Source organism: Zootoca vivipara, chromosome 13 (assembly GCF_963506605.1).
Source record: "Zootoca vivipara chromosome 13, rZooViv1.1, whole genome shotgun sequence".
Lineage (NCBI taxonomy): Eukaryota > Metazoa > Chordata > Lepidosauria > Squamata > Lacertidae > Zootoca > Zootoca vivipara.
In genome coordinates, this window is record NC_083288.1 from 53147965 (window position 1) to 53172464 (window position 24500).

The window sequence follows — 24500 nt, forward strand, 5'->3', positions numbered from 1 at the left end:
CGCCCAGTGAGCCTCAGGGCCGCTGAGCGGAGGATCTGCTCCCTCTCGGGTCCAGTGCTCTAACCACTAGACCTCCGCTGCCTCGGAAGTTGTCAATGGACAAAGAGTTGGGGGAAGAGCCAGCCTTGGGGGCAGGACTCCTGGGTCCCTGACGCCGATGCCAAGGGCCCGTCTCCTGTCCCTGTTAGGCTGTGGGAAACAATGGTTCAGCCGCAGGCCCAGCACAGAAGGCGCCTGTTTGGCAAACAATGGGAACCACCAGCCGAGGAGCCTTTGTCCTCCGAAGGCCTTGCGCCCACAAGTGCTGGTTGCGCCGGGTGCCTCGGGGCGGGGAAGGAAGGAAACGCGGATGGACCGAGGGTTTCTGGCAGAAAAGGATGCGCAAGACATCTTGGCGCCCTCCAGAACTACAACTCCCGCCAGCACAGTCCGTGCCGGTCGGGGGCCGTGAAGGGACTCGTGGTGAGGAACGTCTGGAGGGCGCCAGGCTGTGGGACGCCAGCCCTAGCGGGGCCAGTTGCTCCGTTTTAGGGGCAAAGCAGCCAGGCGTTGATGCGCTGCAACTCCCAGCCTCTCTTGCAGGGAAGGTGGTAGCAGTGGTCATTTCCTTGGACCCCTTGGTCAGCTCTGCCCAAAGGCCACCTGCCGTCCCTTGTAGCCGGCCCCTGCTTTGTTTAGGAAGGGCGGAGGAGAGCGCTTTTCCCGCCTGGGAGCTGTAGCGCAAAGTCCACCCGCTGGGCCTGGCCTGGCCTGGCCTAACCCTCCTTGTCAACACTGGATGCGGCCGGTGACTCATCTGTTTGGGAGCCGTTGCCAGGCGCTGCTTGGGGTGTGTGCCGTTGCCCGGGCATCCGAAGGCGCTTGGCTAGAGCCCGGTTTCTGCATCTCGAAGCCCTTCTAGATCCCACATCGTGGAGTTGGCAAGGGGTCCCCAAAGGCCATCCAGCCCAACCCGCTCCTGAAATGCACGGAAAATCCTTGAGCCCTGCTGAAAACCCTCCAGTGGAGGGAGGCTCCCACGACCTACAACCTGGTTTCCCGAAGTGCTATTAGTACTACCACTCCCATTATCCTTGGCCAAGCCGGCTGTGGCTGATGAGAGTTGTAGTCCAATACGTGCTAAGTTGAAGAACATGGCGTGAGAGCGTCAGAAGGGAGCCCTGCGTGTCCTGGATCGAGCTGGGGGGGGGGGTTGCACGTCTATTCCAGCTTCCAGACCCAAGGGGATGTCCCTATGGGAAATAAAGCCAAGTTGTTTGCTGTTGCTGCCTCCTGTGGCAGGCAGTTCCACAGGTTAACAGTGGCCATATGCTCTCCTGAATCCTGCAATATTCAGCAAGATCTAGTTAAGAGTGAAAAACGTTTATAGAGCATGATAAAGCCAAGGTTGCAGGTTCGATTCCCTGTAGGGGTGGGCTGCCCATTCCTGCACTGCAGGGGTTGGGCTAGATGACCCTCAGTGTCCCAACTACGTTTTTTGCCTTTTCTCCAAGCTTAAAAGCCCCACCCCCCATGCTGCCTCGTTCTGGCAGCCCTTTTGTGAACCCACCTCCTTCCTGAGCTGCTGGGGGCCATGCAAAGACCTGCTCTGGTTTCTTCCCTCCACCCCAGGAAACCTTTTATTTCTCGAAAAAACCTCCTCCATCTTCTGGAGACGTGCACTCTCGCAGCCTTTCACCGCTCCCCAAACTGCCGCTTTCTCTCTGCGTTGGTGGGGGTCCAAAATCAGTTGTGTGTGTCAACTGATGCTCTTCTGGCGAAAGCCCCCTTCCTCCACTGAATGTCACAGAGTTGGGACACCCCAGGGTCATCCATACCAACCCCCTGCAAGGCGCAGATCTCTGCGCAGATTGACCTCCAAGGAAGGAGAGGCCGCCACCTTCTGAAAGAGGATCAGGCCCAGAGGGGCCCTTCTAGTCCAGCATCGAGGAGCCCCCATGAGGAACCAGCAAGCCGGACCCGGGTGCAACAGCCATGCTCACTGCCCCCGCTTCCTGCAGTTTCCCCTAAATTTGGGTCTGTAGTGCTGATAATGCCAAGATTGCAGGTTCAATGCCCTGCCTGTTCCTGCTTTGCAGGGGGTTGAGCTAGATGACCGTGGGTACCCTTCTGCAAAAGCTCGCTTCTCCGTGTATTATTTATTGTCCGGCAGCCCTCCAAGAAGTGGTTTAATCCTCTTTAAAGCCATCCAGGTCGGCGGCTCCTGTGGCAGGGAGTTCCATAGGCTAGGAGGTCTCTGCCCCAAAAGTTTCAGTGTTAGGAAAGAGGGAGGAAAAATTTCTCTGTGTGTGTGTGCATCATTTTAATAAACATTGCCTCTTCTCCGAACTCAGCTGGGCTGGGCGTCAAACCTCTTCCTCTGCTCTTATATGGGGCCTGACTCGGAAGGGGGTGGCGCTCGGAGCCTGTTCCTCTTTTGCCCTACTTAGGCACAATCCTTGCAGCAGAAAACCGCTCTCCCCCCCGCCCCACCGCAAACACAAATAGCCAAACAGACTATTTTAAACCATCTTTCGTTTATTCCAACTCAAATCTCTCTCTTTTTTAATTATTATCGAAGTCTTGATTTCCTTTCCCCCTGCATCCAGGGCATGTCCGAGCCCTTTGCTGAGGGAGGGGCACAGGGGTCTTCCCCACTCTCCCCCCCCCCCCGGCAAAAGCCCCAGCAGCAAAAGTCCCTTCGCATTCCCACCACGGCACAATAAAACTGTACAGTTAAAAATAAAAAGTCCTTTACAGTAAAAATTATTCAAGGCGATCGAGAGGCGGCTAGGCAGCAGCAGCAACTCTGACAGGCAGCAGCTGGGGGGGGAGCGGAGGAAGAGCAGAAATCGCCTCCTTGGTGCCCCCCATCACCCAAACCCCCACCCCAAAAACTCCCAGCACCCCGATGCCCGTTGCTTGTTAGTTCCTACGCAGAAAGAGGGTCAGTATCCTGCCCATTGCAGGGGGAGGCAAGGAACAGACCCCAGACAGAAATTTCCTCAGCGGGGTGGGGGGGGGGTGGAGGAAGGAAAAAAGGGGGTTAAAAGGTAGGGTGTCTTCCCCCCCCCAAAATAAACATTATTATAGGATGCTAAAGTCTTTCCCTGTAAAATTGGAAGTTAGTGTGGAAAATTAGGAAGAAGATCAGCAGTCCCAAGAGGGTTTTTTTATTGGGGGGGGGAGAGAAGCAGGGAGGACAAGAAGCCCCCCCCAATTCCTTGGCACACAGTGGGGAGAAAAGTGCAAAATCGCAAGAGGGAGGAGGTTGGGGGGCGATTCCGGGGTTGGGTCTACACCCAAAGGGACCCCCCAGGAGTGGTAGGGTGGGTGTGGGTGCTGGGGGGGGGAGGTTTGGCATGCTTTGCTGGGGGGGCTCCCCATCCATGTGTTAAATTTATATACTGAACTCCCCCACCTAAAGGACACAGGACTTTCTGGCCCCCTCCCCACAAAAAACAAAAATACTGTTATCCATGTGTAATTGGGACACCCACAACCCAGTTTGGGAAGGGGGGAGCTCTGTTTCGGCTGCCATGGGGTCTCTCCCCCCCCCACAGGAAAAAAAGGGGGCTTGTGCTCTTGGGGGGGGAGGTGTGTGCCCCCCACCCTGCAAAGGAACCAGGCCGGAGTCCAGCCACCTCCCTCTTGGCTTTTGCATCCTGCCCCCCCAAAAAAATACACCCAAAGGGGTATTGGACCCCCAAGCCTGCCCTGCGCCCCCCCAATGCTGCACAGACCCCCCCAGATTCCACCACCCCCTCCCTGAAAAGTTAACATATAGTGGAAGCTCAGTGGTAAAAAGCAGAGGGACGAAGGGGGGGTTGTCTTTTCTGCCCCCCCTTCTGGCTTCCCTTTAGGGTGGGCTGTGGGGTGCCTGACCCGGGGGCCCCTCTCGCGCCCCCCATGCCCAACACTGCGCTAGACTGGGAGGGGGCCCCTGGGGAGAAGCCCCTTCCTCTGGTCCCGATCCTGGTCCCCTTCGCCCCCCGCCTCTTCCAGGAGGCCCTGAGGGGCGGCAGAGGGGGGCGAATGCTGCCCCATGCTGCCAAAGGAGGGCCCCCCCAGGGCGGCGGTGGGCGAGGGGCGCAGGAGGGGGGTGCGCTCCGAGTCGCCTTCCTCTCCTTCCTCCTCGCCCTCCTCCTCCTCCTCCTCTTCCCCGTGGCCCCCCTGGCCCCCTGCCTCCTCCTCGTCTTGGGGGGCACGGGGACCCTCTTCGCCCTCCGAGTCGGAGTCATCCGGGGAGCGCAGCACCCTCTGCTTGCAGACGGGACACGTCTTCTTGGTTTGCGTCAGCCAGGGGTCCACACACTTGCAGTGGTAGGCTGGGGAAAGAGAAGAGTTTGAAGGATCCGCCGGAAAGGGACACCCCAAAGGTCATCCAGCCCAACCCCGATTGCAGCTAAAGATCCCAAGGCAAAGGGTCGCCCCCGTTTGCAGGCTATCCTCCTCAAATTGGGGCGCATCTTGGCAAGGGAGCTCTTTGGAGTGGTTGGGTTCTCCTTACCGTGAGAGCAAGGCAGGATTCGCAGCCGCTCCCCGTCTTCATACTCCTCCAGGCAAATGGCGCAGACATCATACTCGTCCCCTACGGGAAGGAGGCCGAGACATGCATCAGGCAACCCGGAAAAGCTGCTCCTGTCATCCTCCAAGAATCATGGAATTGTGGAGTTGGAAGGGACCCCCAGAGGTCATGCAGGCCAACCCCAGGAAATGCGGAAGAAATCCGTGACAGGCGGCCACCCGGCCGACAAAGGGGCCTGCCCCCCTCCTCCCTGACCACTGACCACCCGCTTCTCCATGTTTTGAAAGGCCGGCCATCCATCTCCACGTGCTCAGAAACACCCTCCCACTCAAGGCAGGCAAGGCTATTCTGGCTGCACAAGGATTCGAACCCACTCCCTCCGTCCGGGATTCCGGCTCAGGCTGCTGCCCCCCCCTTCAGTCAAGACGCCAGCCCTCGATTCTCAGGACGGGCCGCTATTATTCATCGTTAATTGCCGTCTCGCTTATTATTAGCTGCGGGGGTGGTCATCAATCATTATGTGTTGTTATTTATTGCTGCTGTAATTATTATTAATGTCTGCTGCGGTTATTTATTGCTATTATTATTCGTTGTTATGAAACCCAATGTTAAAAGCACAGAAATAAGACAATTGCTGCATTGCTGGGGGGCTCAGCTGGATGGCCGCTGGGGGTCCCATCCAATTCTGGAGCTGTGATTCCAGGGGATTGCAGGGGTGTTGGGCTGGAGGACCTTTGGGGATCCCTCCCTGCTCCACCATGGATTCCTTGCGGCTTGCTCTGGGGCGGGTGGGGGGGTCTCCTCTACCCCCCCCAGTTGTGCACGGGCCTCTCTCTCTCTCTCTTTCTCCTGCAACAACCCTGCAAAAACAGGAAGCTGCCTCCCTCGCAGCAGCGGCGTCGGGGAAGGGAAGCGGTCAGAGCCGAGCGGCTGCTGCTTCTGCTCAGCTAAAGGCTGCAAAACTCTCTGCCGGGCCTTATAAGGCAAACGGGAGCCTGGCGGCCGGCCTCTCCCTCCCGCTCTGAGTCAGCCTCGGCCAAAGCCAGGCGGGAGAAGACACACGGCCGACCCATGAGAGGAAAGGGGCGGGGAGGCCGCAAGAGTAAGAAGAGCTCCGCCGGATCAGGGCCCTGGCCTTGCCAGCATCCTGTTCTCACAGGAGGCCGACCCCAAAGGTGGGATTCCAATAGCCTGATTTTCCCTCCGTGAATTTTCCCCCAGGGGTCATCCAGCCCAACCCGCCCCGCCCCCCCATCCAGGAATCGCATTCCTGGCAGGTTCCTGCATGGGGGGTTGGACTGGATGACCCCTGGGGTCCCCCTTCCGACTCGACAGTTCTATGATTCTCTGAGACGGCCACCCAACCTCTGCTTACAAAAGGAGGCTGGAACCCTGCAAGCTGCTAGTCCCTAATGAGGACAGAAGCACAAAAGTGCGGAGCTAAGCCAGGGCCCTCAGGGGCCATCCAGCCCAACCCCCCCGCAACCGCAATGCAAAGGGGAAAGTCATCCCCATTTGGGGACACCCCGCCAAGTCTCTACAGTCACCCCCTCCCAGGAGCGAGGGGTTCATGTTGTGGGCTCCCTGGCTGCCCGGACGCCTGGGTCCCTCTCCTGACCATTTCTATTTCATTTCCTGCAAGCGCCAGCCGAAAACCCCGCGCCCCCCAGGCCAGGTGGGATGGCTCGGCATAGGAACATAGAAAGCGGCCTCCTCCCGATTCAGCATCGCTGCTACTGGCCGGCAGCCGCTCTCTGGGGTCCGAGGCAGGGGGCCTTCCCTAAAGGCAGGAGGTACTGCTGCCGGGGACGTTCTGCATGCCAAGCAGCTTCTCTGCCCCTGAGCCGCCCCTGGGGCTGAGGTGAAATTTCCAGTCCCCACTCTTTCGGAATAAATACCGGTGCCTCCTGCTCCTTGCAAGGCTCAGGGGTCCTTGGGGTCTGAGAGCCCAACACCCCCCACAACCCGGAAAAGAAAGAAAAGCGGCTGCTTTTAGCCATTTGTGTGTTTCAAATGCTGGAGGAGTCAAATGTTCTCCCCGTCAAATTTAATTGCTGCTTTCTGCTTCGGAGGAAATTGCTGCCTGAAAGGACTATCAGATTGGAACGGCTGCCTTTCGGGGACGCTGCACTGCCCGGGGGTGGGGCTGGATGACCCCTGGGTGTCCCCTTCCAGTCCTAAGAGGACTCTTATGATTCAGGGCTGTGAAGAAGGTGAAAAGGCAAAGCCCTCCCCCCCCCCTTTCACAAGCCGGGCAGAGAGAGAACGGAAAAAACCCCAAGGTGGGGGGTGGGGGTTGCAGCGCAGTCAAGGCTGTTGCAGCGCAGCCGCTCCCCCCCCCCAGCCCTGAAAGGGGAAGGAAGCCCCAGAGCTTTGGCGGGAAGGAAGGCAGGCAGAGGAAGGGTGCCAGGGTGCCCTCTGGTGGAGAGAGGAGGCCACTGCAGGGACTCCGAGGTGAAGGTGGACACACACACACACACACACACACATTCCTGTGGACAAATTCCTGCTTCTAAACCAGGCATGGCCAAACTTGGCCCTCCAGCTGTTTTGGGACTACAACTCCCATGATCCCTAGCATACAGGACCAGGGGTCAGAGATGATGGGAATTGTAGTCCCAAAACAGCTGGAGGGCCAAGTTTGGCCACGCCTGCCCTGGACCTTTCCAAGCCCCTCCCCCCAATCACAAACACACACACACACACCAGTATCCCTTTCTCCTGCTCCTTCCTCAATCTGGTGGCGATCAGGATTTGAACCCAAGAGCAGCCCTCCCCCTTTGCTTCCAGCCATTGGCCTTCAGAAGCGTTCGCTGCTGTGGCAGACAGCAGCCACATGGCCAGTGGCCACCGATAGCCCTTCTCTCCTCCACGCATTGGCCCAACCCCCTTTCAAAGTCCCACCTGTGGGAGGGAGTTCCGCAGGTGAACTGGAAAATGAATTTCACTGTTGCTTCCCCCTGCCTGGGAACAGCTGCCCCCTCCCTCCACTGCCCCCAGCAACTCCATCGGCTGTGATCTGGTTCCTGCATTGCAGGGGGTTGGACTAGATGACCCCCGGGGTCCCTTCCAACTCTTTGTATGCCGATCAGGAAGTTTTGGACTACCCCTCCCGCCAGCTGGACCCAGCTTGTGGGGGGGGGTAGGGAAAATGCTTCTCCAGGAAGCTTCCTCACCCGGATCTGGCCAGCAGCCCCCTCCCAGACGGCAGCTCTCCCCCCCCCCCGGGATTCCCCCCCTTACCTTTCTTGTACTTGTGGACGGGGACTTTCTTCAGCTGCTCCTTCGAGAGCCGGTTCCTCCGCATCCTCTTCCGGTGCTGGATGCAGCGCACAATCTGCTCCACAGGGAGAAATGGGATCCTTGAGTGGCGGCTCTTGCATGGCACGGGGTTGGGCTAGATGACCCCAGGGGGACCCTTCCCACTCTGCGATTCTATCCTTCAATGAGCCCTTCAGGGGGGTTCCTGCAGGCTATTGCAGGAGGGGCTTGAATAACTCAGAGAAGCTATGAGCTATGCCATAGGGGCCACCCAAGATGGACAGGTCATAGTGGAGAGTTTTGACTAAATGTGATCCACCTGGAGAAGGAACTGGCAAGCCACTCCAGGATTTTGCCAAGAAAACTCCATGGACAAAGACAACAGGCATATAAAAGTTAAGACGCTGGAAGATGAGCCCCTCAGGTCGGAAGGAATCCAACATGCTACTGAGGAAGAGCGGAGGACAAGTAGATTCAGAGCTGATTATCACTGCAAATGGTGACAGCAGTCACGAAATTAAAAGACACCTGCTTCTTGGGAGAGAAGCAATGACAAACCTAGACAGCATCTTAAAAAGCAGAGACATCACCTTGCCTACAAAGGTCCATATAGTTAAAGCTATGGTTTTCCCAGTAGTGATGTATGGAAGTGAGAGCTGGACCATAAAGAAGGCTGATCGCCGAAGAATTGATGCTTTTGAATTCTGGTGCTGGAGGAGACTCTTGAGAGTCCCATGGACTGCAAGAAGATCAAACCGATCCATTCTGAAGGAAATCAGCCCTCAGTGCTCACTGGAAGGACAGATCCTGAATCTGAGGCTCCAATACTTTGGCCACCTCATGAGAAGAGAAGAATCCTTGGAAAAGACCCTGATGTTGGGAAAGATGGAGGACACTAGGAGAAGGGAACGACAGAGGACAAGATGGTTGGACAGTGTTCTTGAAGCTACGAACATGAGTTTGACCAAACTGCGGGAGGCAGTGCAAGACAGGAGTGCCTGGCATGCTATGGTCCATGGGGTCACGAAGAGTCGGACACGACTGAATGACTAAACAACAACAAGCAGCTTGGATTGGGGTGTGGATCTGCAAGGAGGGTGACTTTGTATTATGCAAAACAGATCCCAGGACCCAAATGTCTGCTGGCCTCCCTCTCTAGAATCATAGAAGCGTAGAGTCTGAAGGGACCCCCAGGGGTCATCCAGCCCAACCCCCCTGCATGCAATGCAGGAATCTCAGCTCAGGCACCGAAGACAGATGGCCATCTAACCTCTGCTTAAAAACCTCCAAGGGAGGAGAGTTCACAACTCCTAAGGGAGACCGTTCCACTGCTGAACAGCTCTGACTGTCAGAAAGCTTTTCCGAAAGTTTAGTCGGAATCTCCTTTCTTGTTACTTGAAGCCATGGGTTCGAGTCCTACCCTCCAGAGCAGGAGAAAAACAAGCTTGCTCCCTCTTCCATGTCCTCTTTTCCAGGCTGAACATCCCCAGCTCCTTCAACCGCTCCTCATTAGCCTTGCTTTCCAGACCCTTGATCCCCTTGGTTGCCCTCCTCTTATCGACATCCTTCTTAAACTGGGGTGCCCAGAACTGGACACAGGACTCCAGGTGTGGTCTGACCAAGACAGAGTAGAGTGGGACTATTCCTTCCCTCGGTCTGGACACTAGCCTTCTGAGGATGCAGCCTAGAATAGCATTTGCCGGTAGGAACTTTCCTACCAGAGAAGAACGGCAAATTAAATTGTTGGAATACACCGAAATGGCAAAATTGACTGGAAAGCTCAGGAACCAAGAAGACCAAAACTTTAATAAGGAATGGGATAATTTTTTTTTTTTATAATCTATCTTGGAGACCACTGTAAACAGATGAAAACATTAGCAGAATCGCAATAACACTTGTAATGTAATGGGTATTAGGAAGATAACGAAGTTAAAAATAAAAATAAAAATTGGGAAAAGATGCAGTAGAAAAGATTTAATGACAGAACCAACAGAGGGGAAGGTGGGATGCTGAGAGGTTCGGAGGAATTTGTGGGTATGTGTTATGTCATTTTTATAATTTTTTACTTGTAAAATCAAAGAAAAAATGTTTTAAAAAGAGAGATAGAATAGTATTTGCCTTTTTTGCTGCTGCATCACCCAGTGGCCTCCTGCTCAGGTTGTGGTCCCCCCAGATCCCTCGATCCTTTTCACATTGACTGATGTCCATCCATCTTCCCGCTTCCCACCCCCACCCCACCCGTTGTCCCGGCCAGGACCCCCCCCTTCCCCACAAACTCACTCACCAAAATAGTGCACATCACGGCCATCACTATGCCCACAACCCCCGTGAAGGGGATCAGGTAATAGCCCAGCGGAAAGATGTATTCCGGGATCAGGATCACTTGGCCCCTGTGGAGGAGAAGGAGGAGGGAAGAGAGTAGATTCAACCAGGACATTCAGAAACCCCAAAGATCTCAGTCTTGGCTCAGAATCTGGGGGTGCAAACCCCCTTTCCCCAGTGTCCCCCCTCCCCTTATAAGAAGGGGAAATGCCATCAGACCCGTTTCACCCCCTCGGGTGCTTCCGAGCCCCACGGAAGGTGCCGAAGATAAAACTGAAAATTCATTCCCCCTGATATTTTCACAGAAAGAGGGGCCGCTTTCTGAAAAAAAGGAAAGGCGCTCAGCTGAACCCCTCCTTGCCTCACCCGTAATTTCAGGGTTCAAGGAGCAGGTAGGGGTCAATAGCACCGAATTTGTGCTTTTGGGGCCTACAATGATAGAATTGTAGAGTTGGAAGGGACCCCCAGGGGTCATCCAGCCCAACCCCCTGCAATAAGCCAGGAATCCCCTTTGCCGTTTCCTCCAAAGCTTTGGCCAAAAGGAATCCCAGAGGAAGAATCTCTCCCTTTTCTGGGCCTTTTGCCCAAACAGGGAGCCAGGAAAATCCGCAGGAAAGTGAGGTTGGGATGGAAGAATCTGCAGCCCCTTCTCCCAAAACCCAGGAATGACAGAGAGTACTGTATTCGGGTTTTTTTGGAAAAGGAAAAAGCCAGTGTCATTGATTGCGGTTGGCTTTTAAAGGGAAACCTGGCACTTTTATGGTTTTAAAATGCCACCTGCTGGACGGTTTGCAGTTACGAAGATCGTAAAAACATAAGGAGAGCCTGCAGGATCAGGCCCACCTAGTCCAGCCTCCTGTTCCCACAGCGGCCAACCAGGTGCCCCTAAAGCAGGCATAGGCGAACTCAGCCCTCCAGATGTTCATAGAATCATAGAGTTGGAAGAGACCACAAGGGCCATCCAGTCCAACCCCCTGCCGAGCAGGAAACGCCACCAAAGCATTCTTGACATATGCCTGTCAAGCCTCTGTTTAAAGACTTCCAAAGGAGGAGACTCCACCACACTCCTTGGTAGCAAATTCCACTGCCAAACAGCTCTTACTGTCAGGAAGTTCTTCCTAATGTTTAGGTGGAATCTTCTTTCTTGAACTTTGAATCCATTGCTCCGTGTCCGCTTCTCTGGAGCAGCAGAAAACAATCTTTCTCCCTCCTCCATATGACATCCTTTTATATATTTGAACATGGCTATCATATCACGTTCCAGCTTGTCAGTATCCTTCTTGAACTGTGGTGCCCAGAACTGGACACAGTATTCCAGGTGAGGTCTGACCAGAGCGGAATACAGTGGTACTATTACTTCCCTTGATCTAGATGCTATACTCCTCTTGATGCAGCCCAGAATTGCATTGGCTTTTTTAGCTGCTGCATCACACTGCTGACTCATGTCAAGTTTGTGATCTACCAAGACTCCTAGATCCTTTTCACATGTACTGCTCTCAAGCCAGGTGTCTCCCATCCTGTATTTGTGCCTTTCATTTTTTTGCCCACGCGTAGTACCTTACATTTCCCATCATCCCTGACCACTGGTCCTGTTAGCTAGGGATGATGGGAGTTGTAGCCCCCCAAACATCTGGAGGGCCGAGTTCACCTATGCATGCCCTAAATTGACTCCCAAAAGCAGGAATTGAACACAAGATCAATACTCTCCCCTCCTGGGGTTTCCAGCAACTGGGATTCAGAAGCATCTGGCTGTGGGGGCAAAACACAGGCACCCTGGTTAGTAGCCATCGGCTGCCCTCTCCCCCTCCGTTAATTTTTCTAATCCTCTTTTAAAGCCATCCAGGTTGGTGGCCATTGCTGGCCCCAGTGGCAAGGAGTACCACAGAATGAAGGAGGAGTTTATCTTATCCGTCCTGAATCTCCCAACATTCAGCTTCCTTAGATGTCTGCAACTTCTGTCCACAACTATAAATAAAATTCCCATCATGCCTAGCCTTTTCTCCAAACTAAGAGCCTCACGCCCTGCGCCCCCTCTTCTCAGGGGAGATCCTTTTGGGGGCCCTTTTCTGAACCTCCCCCAACGGTGCAATATCTTTTGGGGGCCGAGGTGACCAGAACCCGGAGGCAGCAGCCCAAACGCAGTCGCACAGCAAAATGGTCAAGGGGATCCATTTACTGTATTTACTCAAATGTAACACACCCCTTTTGGGGCTAAGTTATGTTTTGACTATTAGGGTGCGCAATTTGGGGGCGCGTTTACATTCGCCAGCGAACACTTTTTGAGGTTCAAAAATCGAGGCACGCATTAAATTCAAGGAACCATTAGATTTGCGTAAATACAGTATATATGTATCTTCATTCCTGGTGTTTTACAAATTCACAGTTTTTAAACTTTCCTTTCCTTTCCATGCTCTGACATGGAATCGGCGACCGGCTGCAATCCCCGCATTTCACCGCGATCCCCGCGCTGCAGGAGGGGGTTGGGCTGGATGACCCTTGGGGATCCCTTCCAACTCCACAATCCTAGGATCCCAAGCGCTAAACCGGGGGAGCGCGCTTGGGGGCAGCTCAGGCAACCTCTTCGCCCCCCGCCCAGCGCTGGGAATTTCAGTGCGCTGATAAAAGAGACCCCCCCCTCCCCTGCCGCTGCCCCTCGGCTCCTACCCTTTCTCGTAGGTGAAGGAGTCGCGAAGGAGTCTGGCGGCCGTCTCCCCAATGAACACGGAGGGGATGGTGACCAGCTTGCGTAGTTCCTCTGGGGTGGGGAGAGAGAGAGGGAGTCAGCCCCCAGAGAGGTGCCGGGAAAAGGGGTTCAGGAAAAGGGGTACACCATCTCCCCCCCCCGAAAGAGCTCACCGCTGTCCCAGACCATGTTGAGCAGTTTGTCCGAACCCACGTTGTGGACGATGACGGCCAGGAAGCCGGCCTGTTGGGCGTGGAATACCTGCGGGAGGAAGAGGAGGACGTCAAACCCTGAAAGGCACTCTGCGCATGCTCGGAGGGTGCTGTTTTCTGAGCCAGACCACACGTCCCGGGGAGGGGCAAAGGGGAGCAGAAAGGAGAGGCCCAGCTCATCTCCAGAACTTTTGGGTCTGTGGGATCAGGCCGAAAGGGGCCTATGTATTCCAGGGGGCTAAATACCCCATAGAACGTAGGAATCGAGATAGACTGCGCCCAGACCTGGAGGTTCCACAAGAACATCAAGCTCCAGCCTCCTGTTCTCACAGGGCCCATGATAGGAAACCCAGCTGAGTTTCTCCCAGCAAGCAAGATTCGAACGCGAGAGCAACCCCCCCCTGCGGTTTCCGGCAAGCGCCTGCTCAGAAGCATTGGCTGCCCCTGTGCAGCCGTCCTGATTCTCCTCCACAAAACCGCCCAGTCCGCTGTGGACGTGGGTTGCCCCCGCTGCCTCCTGTGGCAGGGAGTTCCACGGTGTAACTGCGCGAGGAAGGACTTCCCAGCAGGCTTCCCACCCAGGAGCAAAAAGGGGGCTTATTCCGAACTCCCCTGGTCACCTTGAGGTCAAAGCTGCAGTCGTTCCTCCGGATGAGGGCGATGAAGACGGTCCCGTTGGACAGCACCGGGGCGCCTTCGATGGCCTGGCAGGCGTTGGCCGGCTTGGCTTCCACCAGAAAGCCCTGGAGACGAGATTTGGGGGGGGGAGAAGGCTCAGCCTGGTGACCCCCTGCCCTCATGGACTGGGCACAAGTTCTGGCCCAGAGCGTCAGGGAGCGGCAGTTGGGGGGGGGCGCAAAGGCGCCAGAGGCTGGCGTGATCCCAACAGGAATACGGCCCCTTCCCCTGGGGTCTATTCAATCATTTCACAAAACGCACCTCTCTATTTACTTAAGCATTTATTTTTTTAAAGTTTATTCATTTAACTGCTCCTCAAAATTCGGTTATTTAATTATTTCCTTAACATTTTTATCTGTCTCGGATGATACCCAGCTCTACCTCTCTTTCAAATCAGAACCAGTGAAGGCGGTGAAGGTCCTGTGTGAGTGCCTAGAGGCGGTTGGAGGATGGATGGTGGCTAACAGATTGAGGTTGAATCCTGACAAGACAGAAGTACTGTTCGTGGGGGACAGGAGGCGGGCGGGTGTGGAGGACTCCCTGGCCCTGAATGGGGTAACTGTGCCCCTGAAGGACCAGGTGCGCAGCCTGGGAGTCATTTTGGACTCACAGCTGTCCATGGAGGTGTAGGTCAATTCTGTGTCCAGGGCAGCTGTCTACCAGCTCCATCTGGTACGCAGGATGAGACCCTACCTGCCTGCAGACTGTCTAGCCAGAGTGGTGCATGCTCTAGTTATCTCCCGCTTGGACTACTGCAATGCGCTCTACGTGGGGCTACCTTTGAAGGTGACCCGGAAACTACAACTAACCCAGAATGCGGCAGCTTAGACTGGTGACTGGGAGCGGCCGCCGAGACCACATAACACCGGTCTTGAAAGATCTACATTGGCTCCCAGTACGTTTCCGAGCACAATTCAAAGTGTTGGTGCTGACCTTGAAAGCCCTAAACGGCCTCGGTCCAGTATACCTGAAGGAGCGTCTCCACCCCCATCATTCTGCCCGGACACTGAGGTCCAGCACCGAGGGCCTTCTGGCAGTTCCCTCGTTGCGAGAAGCCAAGTTGCAGGGAACTAGGCAGAGGGCCTTCTTGGTGGTGGCACCTGCCCTGTGGAATGCCCTCCCAACAGATGTCAAAGAGGAAAACAACTACCAGACTTTTAGAAGACATCTGAAGGCAGCCCTGTTCAGGGAGGCTTTTAACGTTTAATAGATTACTGTGTTTTATTTTTCTGTTGGAAGCTGCCCAGAGTGGCTGGGGAGACCCAGCCAGATGGGCGGGGTATAAATAAAATATTATTATTATTATTATTATTATTATTATTATTATTATTGCCCCCCAAAAAAACCTCGAAAGAATTTTTTAAAAAACAACTAAACTACAAGTAAAAAACCCCGACTGTTTAAAACACCCACGAAATTAAAACCAGCTATGAACTAAGAAGCACAGCAGCGTTCTGGCACCTCCAGGTAATAATAATAATAATAATAATAATAATAAATCTGGGAAGACTCTCCTGAAAAGGGTTCAGAGCTGTCATGAGGCAGGGAGTTCCACAGCACCGTACTGGAAAGATTGATTTCTGGCGGGTTGTGCGGCGCTCGTTTTTTGGGGAGACTCACCACGAGCCCCTCGTGCGGCAAGGGCTCCCCAAAGAGGGCCGGCAGGTCGTTGAACTCCATGCTGGAATTGTGATCTGACATCTGTTTTTTCGGGGAGACGGAAAGAGAAAAAGAGGTAAGGAACCAGGAGCAGGAGTCACCCCTGGCGCTCACAGAAAAAGGAGGGGTACAAATGTGAATATTATACTAACAAGGTGAGGGAATTCAAAGTCTGGGGGAAAGCAATTTTGGAGAATTCGGAGCAGGGCCCCTCTAGGGCTTTCCGTGGGGAAGGGGGTGGCCGGGGGCTGGAGACTCACCGCGTGAATGTACCCCTGGGCAGCCGGCAGCTCCAGGAGCAGGAAAACCAGTAGGACCAGGAACGCCGCCGGAAATGGGCGCTGCGTTCGAATCATGGTGCCTGGCAGGCAGGCGGGCAGACCAGCGACTCCTAGGGCAAAGAGCATCATTGCAGAAGAGTCAGGGTAGGAGCAGGGAAGTTTGAAAAAAGCTTTTGTGAGAAAGCCAGAAGCTTTGTATTAGGAATTCTAGGAAAAGGAGCAGAAAAGGCTGTTTTTATGTACGCTTACGACAGCTGTGCGGACGTTACGAGCCCAAAGGTGGAAGCAAGATAAAAGTACCTGCAGGGGAGGAATGGCGGACACGACCGGGAAGATCAGAGATCAGAAGGATAAAAATGAGATAAAGAATGGGGGAAATTTTATAAGTTACCTAAAAGAACACTGCAAACAATTTAAAATTCTAAAAAACAGGGTCCGGGGTTTCAGAGAATCCTATGTGTGTATGATGTGTATTATTCGGGATGCTAATTGTTAAAGCTAAAAATGAATTTTAAAAAATTATATATATTTTTTAAAAAAAGGAAGGAGCAGGCACAGGCAGCCTCTGACCACCTGGAAGAGGACGTGGATGCCAGGCTGGACCAGGGGAGAAAGAAGCAGCCCCCCAAAATTAAACAGACGGGAACTCTCTGCCTTCTCCATCTGCCAGGCGCATTTTCCAACTGACAAGAGTCCCATGGCGTTCTCGGGATGCCAGGTTGGCGACGGGCATCTCCATCCGAGTGGGGATTCGAACCCTGAACTCCCAGGTCCTGGTCTGACACTCCAACCCAGTGTTTCCCCAAGTTGGGTCTCCATCTGTTTTTGAACTACAACTCCCATCCTCCCCTAGCTAGCAGGACCAGCGGTCAGGGATGATGGGAGCTGTAATCCAAAAACAGCCGGAGACCCGAAGTTTGGGAAACTCTGCTCTAACCACTACACCACATTGCCTTCCTAGAGTTCTCCTGCTATGGGGCAGCTCTATCAATTAAGCCGGTAAATGAATATGAGAAAAACAAAATGCCATTTAGAGAAGGATCTGAAATGTTTTCCTCAAAAATAGAACTGGATCGACGTTTTAACTGCTTTGAGTTTTTTTTACCCTTTAAAATATAAAGTGTTTGAGAACGGAAATTAATAAGAGTGACAATGATAACAAATTTCATTGCAAAAAAAAAAAAAGGCTCCTGGATATCGGCTTCTATATCCGAGCTTCTAACACGGCTGTGGCTGGCCAGCCAGGGACAATGTCCGGCCGGCTGATCTTCCGGAAGAATTGGCCTCCTTTAAAAGAAAGTTATTCTGATTTCTTATCGAAATCATTTCAACTGAACAAAGTAAAAAATTTAAAGTGCACTAAAAAAAGTATTTAAAAAATGTATATTATAGCACTATATAGGCAATCAACTGCAATTCCATATTTGCTAGCCTAGCATATAGGTACAGTATATGGTAAAAATAAATTTATTATTTGTACCCTGCTCATCTAGCTATTGCCATCCAAATACATATATAGTTATCTACTATATTTTTTATGAATGGGTTTGAAATATCATTATACTTGTCCAACAGCCTACATCTGTTGCCAGGCTCCTTCCTGCCCCTTCCTGAACCTTTTCCAGCTCTTCGATATCCTTTTTGAGACGAGGCGACCAGAACGGCATTACAGTATTCCAAATGCGCTTGCATTAAAGGTCTGTCAGGCGGCATTATGATACCAGCGGCGTCCTTGTCCGTCAATGTTCCCTAGCATAGAAGGCACATTTTCCACAGCTGCCGAGCGCTGGCTCCACAATGGCACCGAGTTCCGGGTCCACCGCCTCCAGCCATTGAGCTTCCCAGAGGGAGACCTCTCTCCTCCTGATCCGTCACGAGGCAAGGAGGCCGCGCAGCCAGGAGGGGCCAGGCGGACGTTCTCTGCCAGAGGGCGGAGGAGGGCTCGGATCAGGCAGGATGGGCGTCTGGAATCAGGGCCCCCCAGGGGCCATCTAGCCCAACCCCCTGCAATGCAGGCATCGTGCGAATTCTGCCCCCCCACCCTCCGTGCTAAAGGGAGCTCTCTGCAAACAGGCCTCGCTTCACAAATCGTAAGGCCAAATCGGTTCTGGGGCTGAGCCTGCGAAGTAGGCGAGGCTGAGAGGCAAGGACTTGGCCCCCAAGGCAGCTTCATGGCCAAATGGGGGTGGATTTGAACCCTGCTCTCTCAGGTCCTAGCCTGGCTCTCTAACCACTACGCGGCACTGCCTTGATGGGTTAGAGCAGAGGGTGCCGGTAGCAGGAGGGGCCCTGGATCTAGAATAGGCGTAGGATCAGCGTCCAGCCTCAGTGCTCCCCATCTGTAAAATGGGAACAACCAGGCCCCAGCCCAAGGCTACAGGATTCTTGTAGGGGAGAACCATTCCCATTAGGAAGAACTCTCTGGTGGGGAGAGCTGTTCCGACAGTCAAAGGGACCCTCTCCAAAGATGGCAGACTCTCCTTCCTTGGATACTCCAGGGATGCCTTAGTCGACATTCCTGTCTCGCAGGGGGTTGGGCTAGATGACCGCCAGGGGTCCCTGACAACTCTTCCATCCTATGACCTTGGAACCTCCCTTGGAGGTTTTTAAGCAGAGGTTGGGTGGCCGTCTTTCAGGGATCCTTTAGTTGCACTTCCTGCCTTGCCCGGGGTCAGGCTGGATGAGCTTTGGGGGTTCCCTTACAATTCCACATTTCATTTGAGGTGAGGTTTCCCAGCAAGGAGGGTTTGGCAAGGGAAACCCCCTCCCCAACTGGGCAGCCGGGCTGCAGATCCCCTTAAAAGGTGCCCATTCTTCCAGCTGGTGCCGAAAGGGGGAAAGGGAGGGAAGGAAGGAAGCCAGAGGGTTTTCCGCTGGAGAAAAGGCAGCTGATGCCAGGATAATGCCATCTGACAGTAGGGCAAGCAGCCTCCCACCATGCAGAAGAACAGTCTCTCCTCTCCTGAAAGAGAGCGGTTCGGGTGGGAGCAAAACAGAAAGCCTCTGTCGGGGATCCCTTAGCTGCCATTTCTGCGTGGCCGGGGGTTGGGCTGGATGACCCCTGGGGGTTCCTCTCAACCCGACAATTTTGCATTGCTACGGGTGTTGGTCTTCTCGGCACCCGCCTCCTGAGCCCAGCAGGGACCCCTCTCTGGCACAAGGCCGGGACAGAGTCCGCAGCCACTTCTGGGACGGATCGGCCAGCCGCGCCTGGACCCCCCCCCCCAAGGGCAAAGGAGTCAGCGTTGGAGGTCACAGGGAAGAGGGAGCAAGCTTCAGATACACTGCTGATCCGAAGGGGCAGGACCCGAACCCAGGGCTTCAAATGGAAAGAGAGGAGATTCCAACTAAGTCATGTGGGTGGCAGAACAACAACAACATCATCAACTTCTCGAGGGTAAGAACTGTTCAACAGTGGGGCAGACTCCCTTGGAAGGTGCTGGGCTCTGGGGGTTGGGCTGGATGACCTCTGGGGGTACCTTTCCACTCTACCGTTCTCTGAACCCCGTGCCCTCTGGAAGGAACCTGCCCAATATGTCCTTCTTCACCCGCAAGTTCACCTTCTCACTACACAGCAAAGTCATTGAGAGGCAGTGTGGAGCAGTGGTGAGGGTGCTGGGCTAAGACCCGGGAGAGATCTGGGTTCAAATCCCACCCCCTGGGCCGCCATGACGCTCACTGGGTGTGACCTGGGAGGACAGCCGCTGCCTCTCAGACTAGCCTCCCTCGCAGGTTGGTTGTGGGAAGAACAATACGCATGCCGCCTTGAGGATATAAATGCAGCTAAATAATTATCACTGAGCGAGCCCAAATGTTCCAGCTCCTTCCTGGGGAGTCTGGCAAGTGGGACATGATTCCTGGAAGGATTTCAGAATGCGCAGCGCAAGGAACATGCGCTCAGCCTATCTAGGAAGCCCAGCTCCCATTAACCTCAGCATCACAGCTCCTCAAGCCAAGCCAAGACACCTCTTCTCCACTGGCCTCCCGTGGCGGCCATGTTTCCTTTGCGCGCGGCGCATCGGTGCGCCTGGGGCAATAAGGGGGGAGACGCCACCCTCGAGGTGCACCCTGCTTCCCCCACACACACAACGCTCCCTTTTCTCCCTTGCTTTGGGGTCCGTCCACATGCGCAATGCGCAACTCTCTCCGCCCACCTTCAAAAGCCACCTTTGGCACAAGTCACTGTGTGCTGCCACAGTGGCCTAGTCAGGGAGATCAGAGACCCGTTTGCACAGGTGGAACCAGTGCGCCACCCGCACCCGTTCCCCACGATGCCAGAGCTGGCCACAGCAATGAACACCTTAGTTGTGCAAAGCCTGGGGTACCGCAATGCGCTGCTCCTGGGGCTGCCTTTGAAAAGTGCTTGGAAACCTCAGCCAGCCCAAGCTGCTGCAGGCAGATTGCCGACTGGGGCTGGCTAGAGGGAGAAGGTGACACCCACTTTGCCATGCACAGCGCCCCTGGGTGCCATTCCTTTTCTGGACAGAATTGTAGAGTTGGAAGGGAGCCTGAGGGTCATCCAGTCCAACCCCCATCAAGCCGGAATCTTTCACCCCGTAACCCATAAAGCCCAATGTGGCCCTGAAGACCTGGGGGGGGGCACAGGGCAGGGCCTTCTCGGTGGTGGCTCCTCCAGAGAACTTTGCAACTCCCTCCCTAGAGAAGCCAGACTGGCTCCCTCCTTGCTGTCCTTCCACCAGCAGGGGAAGAACCAGAAAACTAATTCTCCAAAGACATACCCAGGTTCTTGTAGAATTATAGAGCAGGAAGGGACCCCCAAGGGCCATCTAGCCCAACCCCAACCCTTGCCATGCAGTAATTGCAGCCAAGGAATCCCTGGCCACCCAATATCTTATTAAGAAACCTCCAAGGAAGGAGATTCCGCCACCAAGACGACTTTGGGGAGCTGACTGCTTTCAGGAAAGGCCGATAATATAACAATAGCCTATCTGTTCTTAGCAGATCTAGTGTATATCATGTATAATTGTTCTTTAATTATTGCTTCGCCCCCCCCTCCTATGTTTTCAGCTGTTTCTGTTTTAGAAGCAAGGTTCAACTGAGTCAGGGAGAAAAAGGCCGGAGGGGAAAAAAATTAATAAGGTACATTTTTTGGCCATGAGATTTATCATCCTCATCATTCATTTCATTTCTGTACTGCTTTATATCTTAAAGAAATCATCTCAAAGCCGTTTAGGACACATCAAATAGAACAAACCGGAATAAAACCAATTTAAGCTCCCAGGAAAATATTTCGGATCCTGCTAAAAGGGACATTTTGCTTTTCCCATATTTAGTTACCGACTTTTTATAGAGCTGCCCCATAGCAGAAGGAATCTAGGAAGGCAGCGGGGTGGAGTGCTTAGAGTGTTGGGCTTGGACCTGGGAGACCCAGGTTCGAATCCCCGCTCCGTTGGGAAGTTCGCAGGGTGACCTTGGAGTCAGTCTTAGCCTACCTCGCAAGGTCTTTGTAGGGATGACCTGGGAAAGGGGCTGGACCCCTGGGAGTATATTTTAAAGACCAGAACCTCAAAGCAGTTTGCAACACATTAAAACATCAAATTAAACAATGCGCAATCAAATCAATTCAGGCTGCAAAAAATATATTTCAGATCCTGCTCAAAGTCACATTTTGCTTTCCCCAGCCGCCAACTCAGCATCCAGAGATCTCCGTGTGTTCGCCATTGGACCCGTGCCAGTTGCAAAACGCGCCTGGCGCCTGGCTAGTTTCTAACACTGTGATTTCCACCACGGAATGCCTCTTGGCCAGGGGGTTGGACTAGATGCCCCTCAGACCCCTTCCGGGGCTACGATTTCAACTCCTTTGCTCGCTCTCACAACAATTCCCTTGTCCCAGGATGCAAGGAGGAGAAATGGACATGCTATTAACTCTGGACTAAGGCAGAGCCTGGTTTCCATTTGGGGTCGCCAACCTCGTGCCCAGATTTCTCCACATTGACACAACCGGAGCCAAACCAGCAGCTCCAGGAATAAAAACCCGGTTTTATTCGCCCTGAACCTCCCAGCATTGGACCGAATGTTACAGGAGAGGAAGAAAACCTTTCCTCTGCCCCTTCCTCCTCCTCTGGGGCTTGGATTCTGGAGAACCAGAACAAACACATTATCTTCCCATTGGCTCCGGCCCTCTTTCCCTCCTCTCTTTCCTGCTGTTGAATTGCAAGCTTCATTCCATTCGGGGCAGAGACCTGCCCTACTTTGCCCAACTCCAAACACAGAGACAGAGAAGAAAGAGATGGAGCTGGCAGGGTCAGGCCCCTGGCTCACCCAACCGGGGGTCATCGCACGGCAGCGGGTTGGGCTAGATGACCACTGGGGTCCCTTCCGACTCCACGGTCCCATAACCCGCAGTTGAGGTTGCTGCACTGCAGGGGGGGTTGGACTAGATGACCCCGGGGTGTCCCTTCCAACTCTGTGATCCTGACAGTCAGGCTGCATGCTCAAAGTTGGAGCACAAGGAAACCTTTTTAGATTTGGGAACCGGGCGCGAGGATGAGGGTCAAGATAGGCAGAGGCGCCCCCCAGGCCTCTCCCCCCTACCCACCCACCTGGGCCAGCCCAAAGGGGCGCCCCCCAACCCTTGACCGTGGGGCGGAGGAAGCACCCCTAGAAACAGGGCGCTCCCCCATCCCCACCAGGAAGGGCCAAGAGGGCGCCCCCCACCCACCCACCTGGGCCACACGCGGCTGCTCCACCCCAACCCTCGACTGCGGGGCGAAGACACGACCCTCCTCCCGCCTTGAGGACCCAGGAGTCCGGGCAGGAGAGGCGCCTATCCCTCTCCTCTCCCACCTCCTTCCAGGGGACCCAGGCGTCCTGGAGAGGAGGAAGGGGGAGGCTCCTCCCCCGCAGTTGACTGACCTTCCCAGGTGGCGACGCTCACGGGGAGGGGGCGACGCTCGCGCTGGGGGAGGGGGCGCACCGGGTGGTCTCCCCTGGGCTGCCTTCTGTTTACAAGCCCCTCCGCTGCAACATGGCTGGGAGATCTCGCGAGAGGAGAGAGAAGGGCGGGGAGGGAGGGAGCAACTCCTCCTCCCTCGGACGCCTGGGTTCTCAAGACGGAGGGAGGGAGAGGAGCGGACCCAGGAGCACGCGCACCTTTTTTTCTCTCTCTTTGCAAAACAGCAGGGAGAATCAGAAGGGACCCGCAGAAAAAAGTCAATTTCCTTTGGGTTCATAGGAACCAGCTTAAATTTTACTTCACCTTGTTGTGTTCTTAGTGGTTTTGTGTAATTGTTCTAGTGTACTTTGCTACATATTTACATTAAAACCCTTTATATCCCCCTCTCCTTTTAAGTCAGTTTCCTTGTGTTATTATTGCTGGCTGGGGTTTTCTTTTTATTATTCTACCGTATTTTGCTATATATTCACAGTAGGAACACGGTACTTTTTTAATGAAAAAAAATTATTTTCTTTCACGCAGTGAAATCGCAAGCAACTGGAGGGGCTTTGAGAGTCACCACCTTTTTATTTATTACATGCATTTATATTCCATCATTTTTTCTCTCCAAGGTGCTCCGTTCTCCTCCCTCCATTTCATCCCCACAAACGACAACCCTGCGGGGTAGGTTGGACCAAGAGACATAGCTGCCAAGTTTTCCCTTTTCTCGCGAGGAAGCCTATTCAGCATAAGGGAATTTCCCTTTAAAAAAGGGAGAACTTGGCAGCTATGCCAAGAGATCCAGTGTGTCTGGCCCCCAAGGTCACCCCCAAGGAGCTTCATGGCCAACCCTCATTCCTCAGGGACTGACCTGGGGGGGGGCACAGTTGCTGCCTCTCAGCCGGACCTACCTCACAGGGCTGTTGTTGTGGGGATTAAATCCAGAGGGGAGGGCCATGAGAAAAGATGGGGCAGAGATGCCCTAAATGCAGAAGGGGGTTTTCAAGCAGAGGTCGGAGGACCACCTTCCATGGATGCTTTAGTTGAGATTCCTGCATTGCAGGGGGTTCGGCTGGATGACCCCTGGGGGTCCCTTCCAGCTCTATGATTCTAGGATCAGCTGTTTGAAATGGGGGCCCAGGACGCCTGGGTTTTTCTTGGGGCTTCGCATGGGAGATGGAGAGCCTGGAGATGGCACACCCAAAGGAGCCGCCTCCTTTTCCCGCCTCCCTGGCTGTTCTCGCCCTGCCTTTGCTCTGCCAAGGAATGCTGAGGATGTTGGGCGGAGGAATTGCTAACAGCAAGGCAGGAATGTGGTGGCGCCTGGAATGAAGGCCCCGACCAAAACAACCACGTCTCCAGGCCGGCGAAAAGGCACATTGCGTGCTAGGAAATGAATTGTGCAAATCTGTGCAAATCTGTGGCCCAACCAGGCTGGGATGCTGTGTGCGGTTCTGGTCGCCTCGCCTCAAAACGGATACCGTAGCGCTGGGAGGCGTTTGGGGTTTTTTAGTTTAGAGAACCGGAGAGTAACAGGAGACAGGATAGAAGTTTAATTAAAATAATGTGGAAAGTGGACACAGGAGAGTTTCTCTCTCTCTCTCTCTCTCTCTCTCTCTCTCTCTCTCTCTCTCTCTCTCTCTCGTCACAGCCAAAGTCGTGGACATCCCAGGAAGCTGAACGTTGAGGGATTTAGGACAGGTAAAAGGACATCCTTTGCACAGTCAGTGGTGGACCTACATTTTTGGGATCCTGAAGCCTGTATGGTTATGGGTCCCCCTTTGCAACCGATGAGGTCCGGGAAAACACAGCCATCTTCTTCAATGGGCTTGTTCCCCACCTTTCCCACGATTTTGGGACTCCACTTAAGTACTTTTGTGAACTCCTTGCTATTCCTCGAGGGTCTTGACCTCCGCGTGGTGGTGGGGAAATACATGGGCCGAAACAGAACGGCCAACTTCCCACAACACGCCCCCTTGACAACAGCTGGCTCTCAAACTTT

At 54.0% G+C, this 24500-nt stretch overlaps 1 protein-coding gene across 1 annotated transcript; it reads right to left on the reverse strand.

Moving 5' to 3' along the window:
• Positions 1-3719: 3719 nt before the first annotated feature.
• On the reverse strand, positions 3720-22604 carry RNF167 (ring finger protein 167). The gene is made up of 10 exons (XM_035134603.2): positions 22480-22604; positions 15583-15713; positions 15284-15364; positions 13606-13728; positions 12947-13034; positions 12755-12845; positions 10053-10158; positions 7751-7844; positions 4490-4570; positions 3720-4307 (listed from the first exon to the last, which is right to left on the reverse strand). Exons 2-10 carry the CDS (start codon positions 15676-15678, stop codon positions 3904-3906), a joined length of 1164 nt encoding a protein of 387 aa, XP_034990494.1. The 5' UTR covers positions 15679-15713; positions 22480-22604; the 3' UTR covers positions 3720-3903.
• Positions 22605-24500: the final 1896 nt, after the last annotated feature.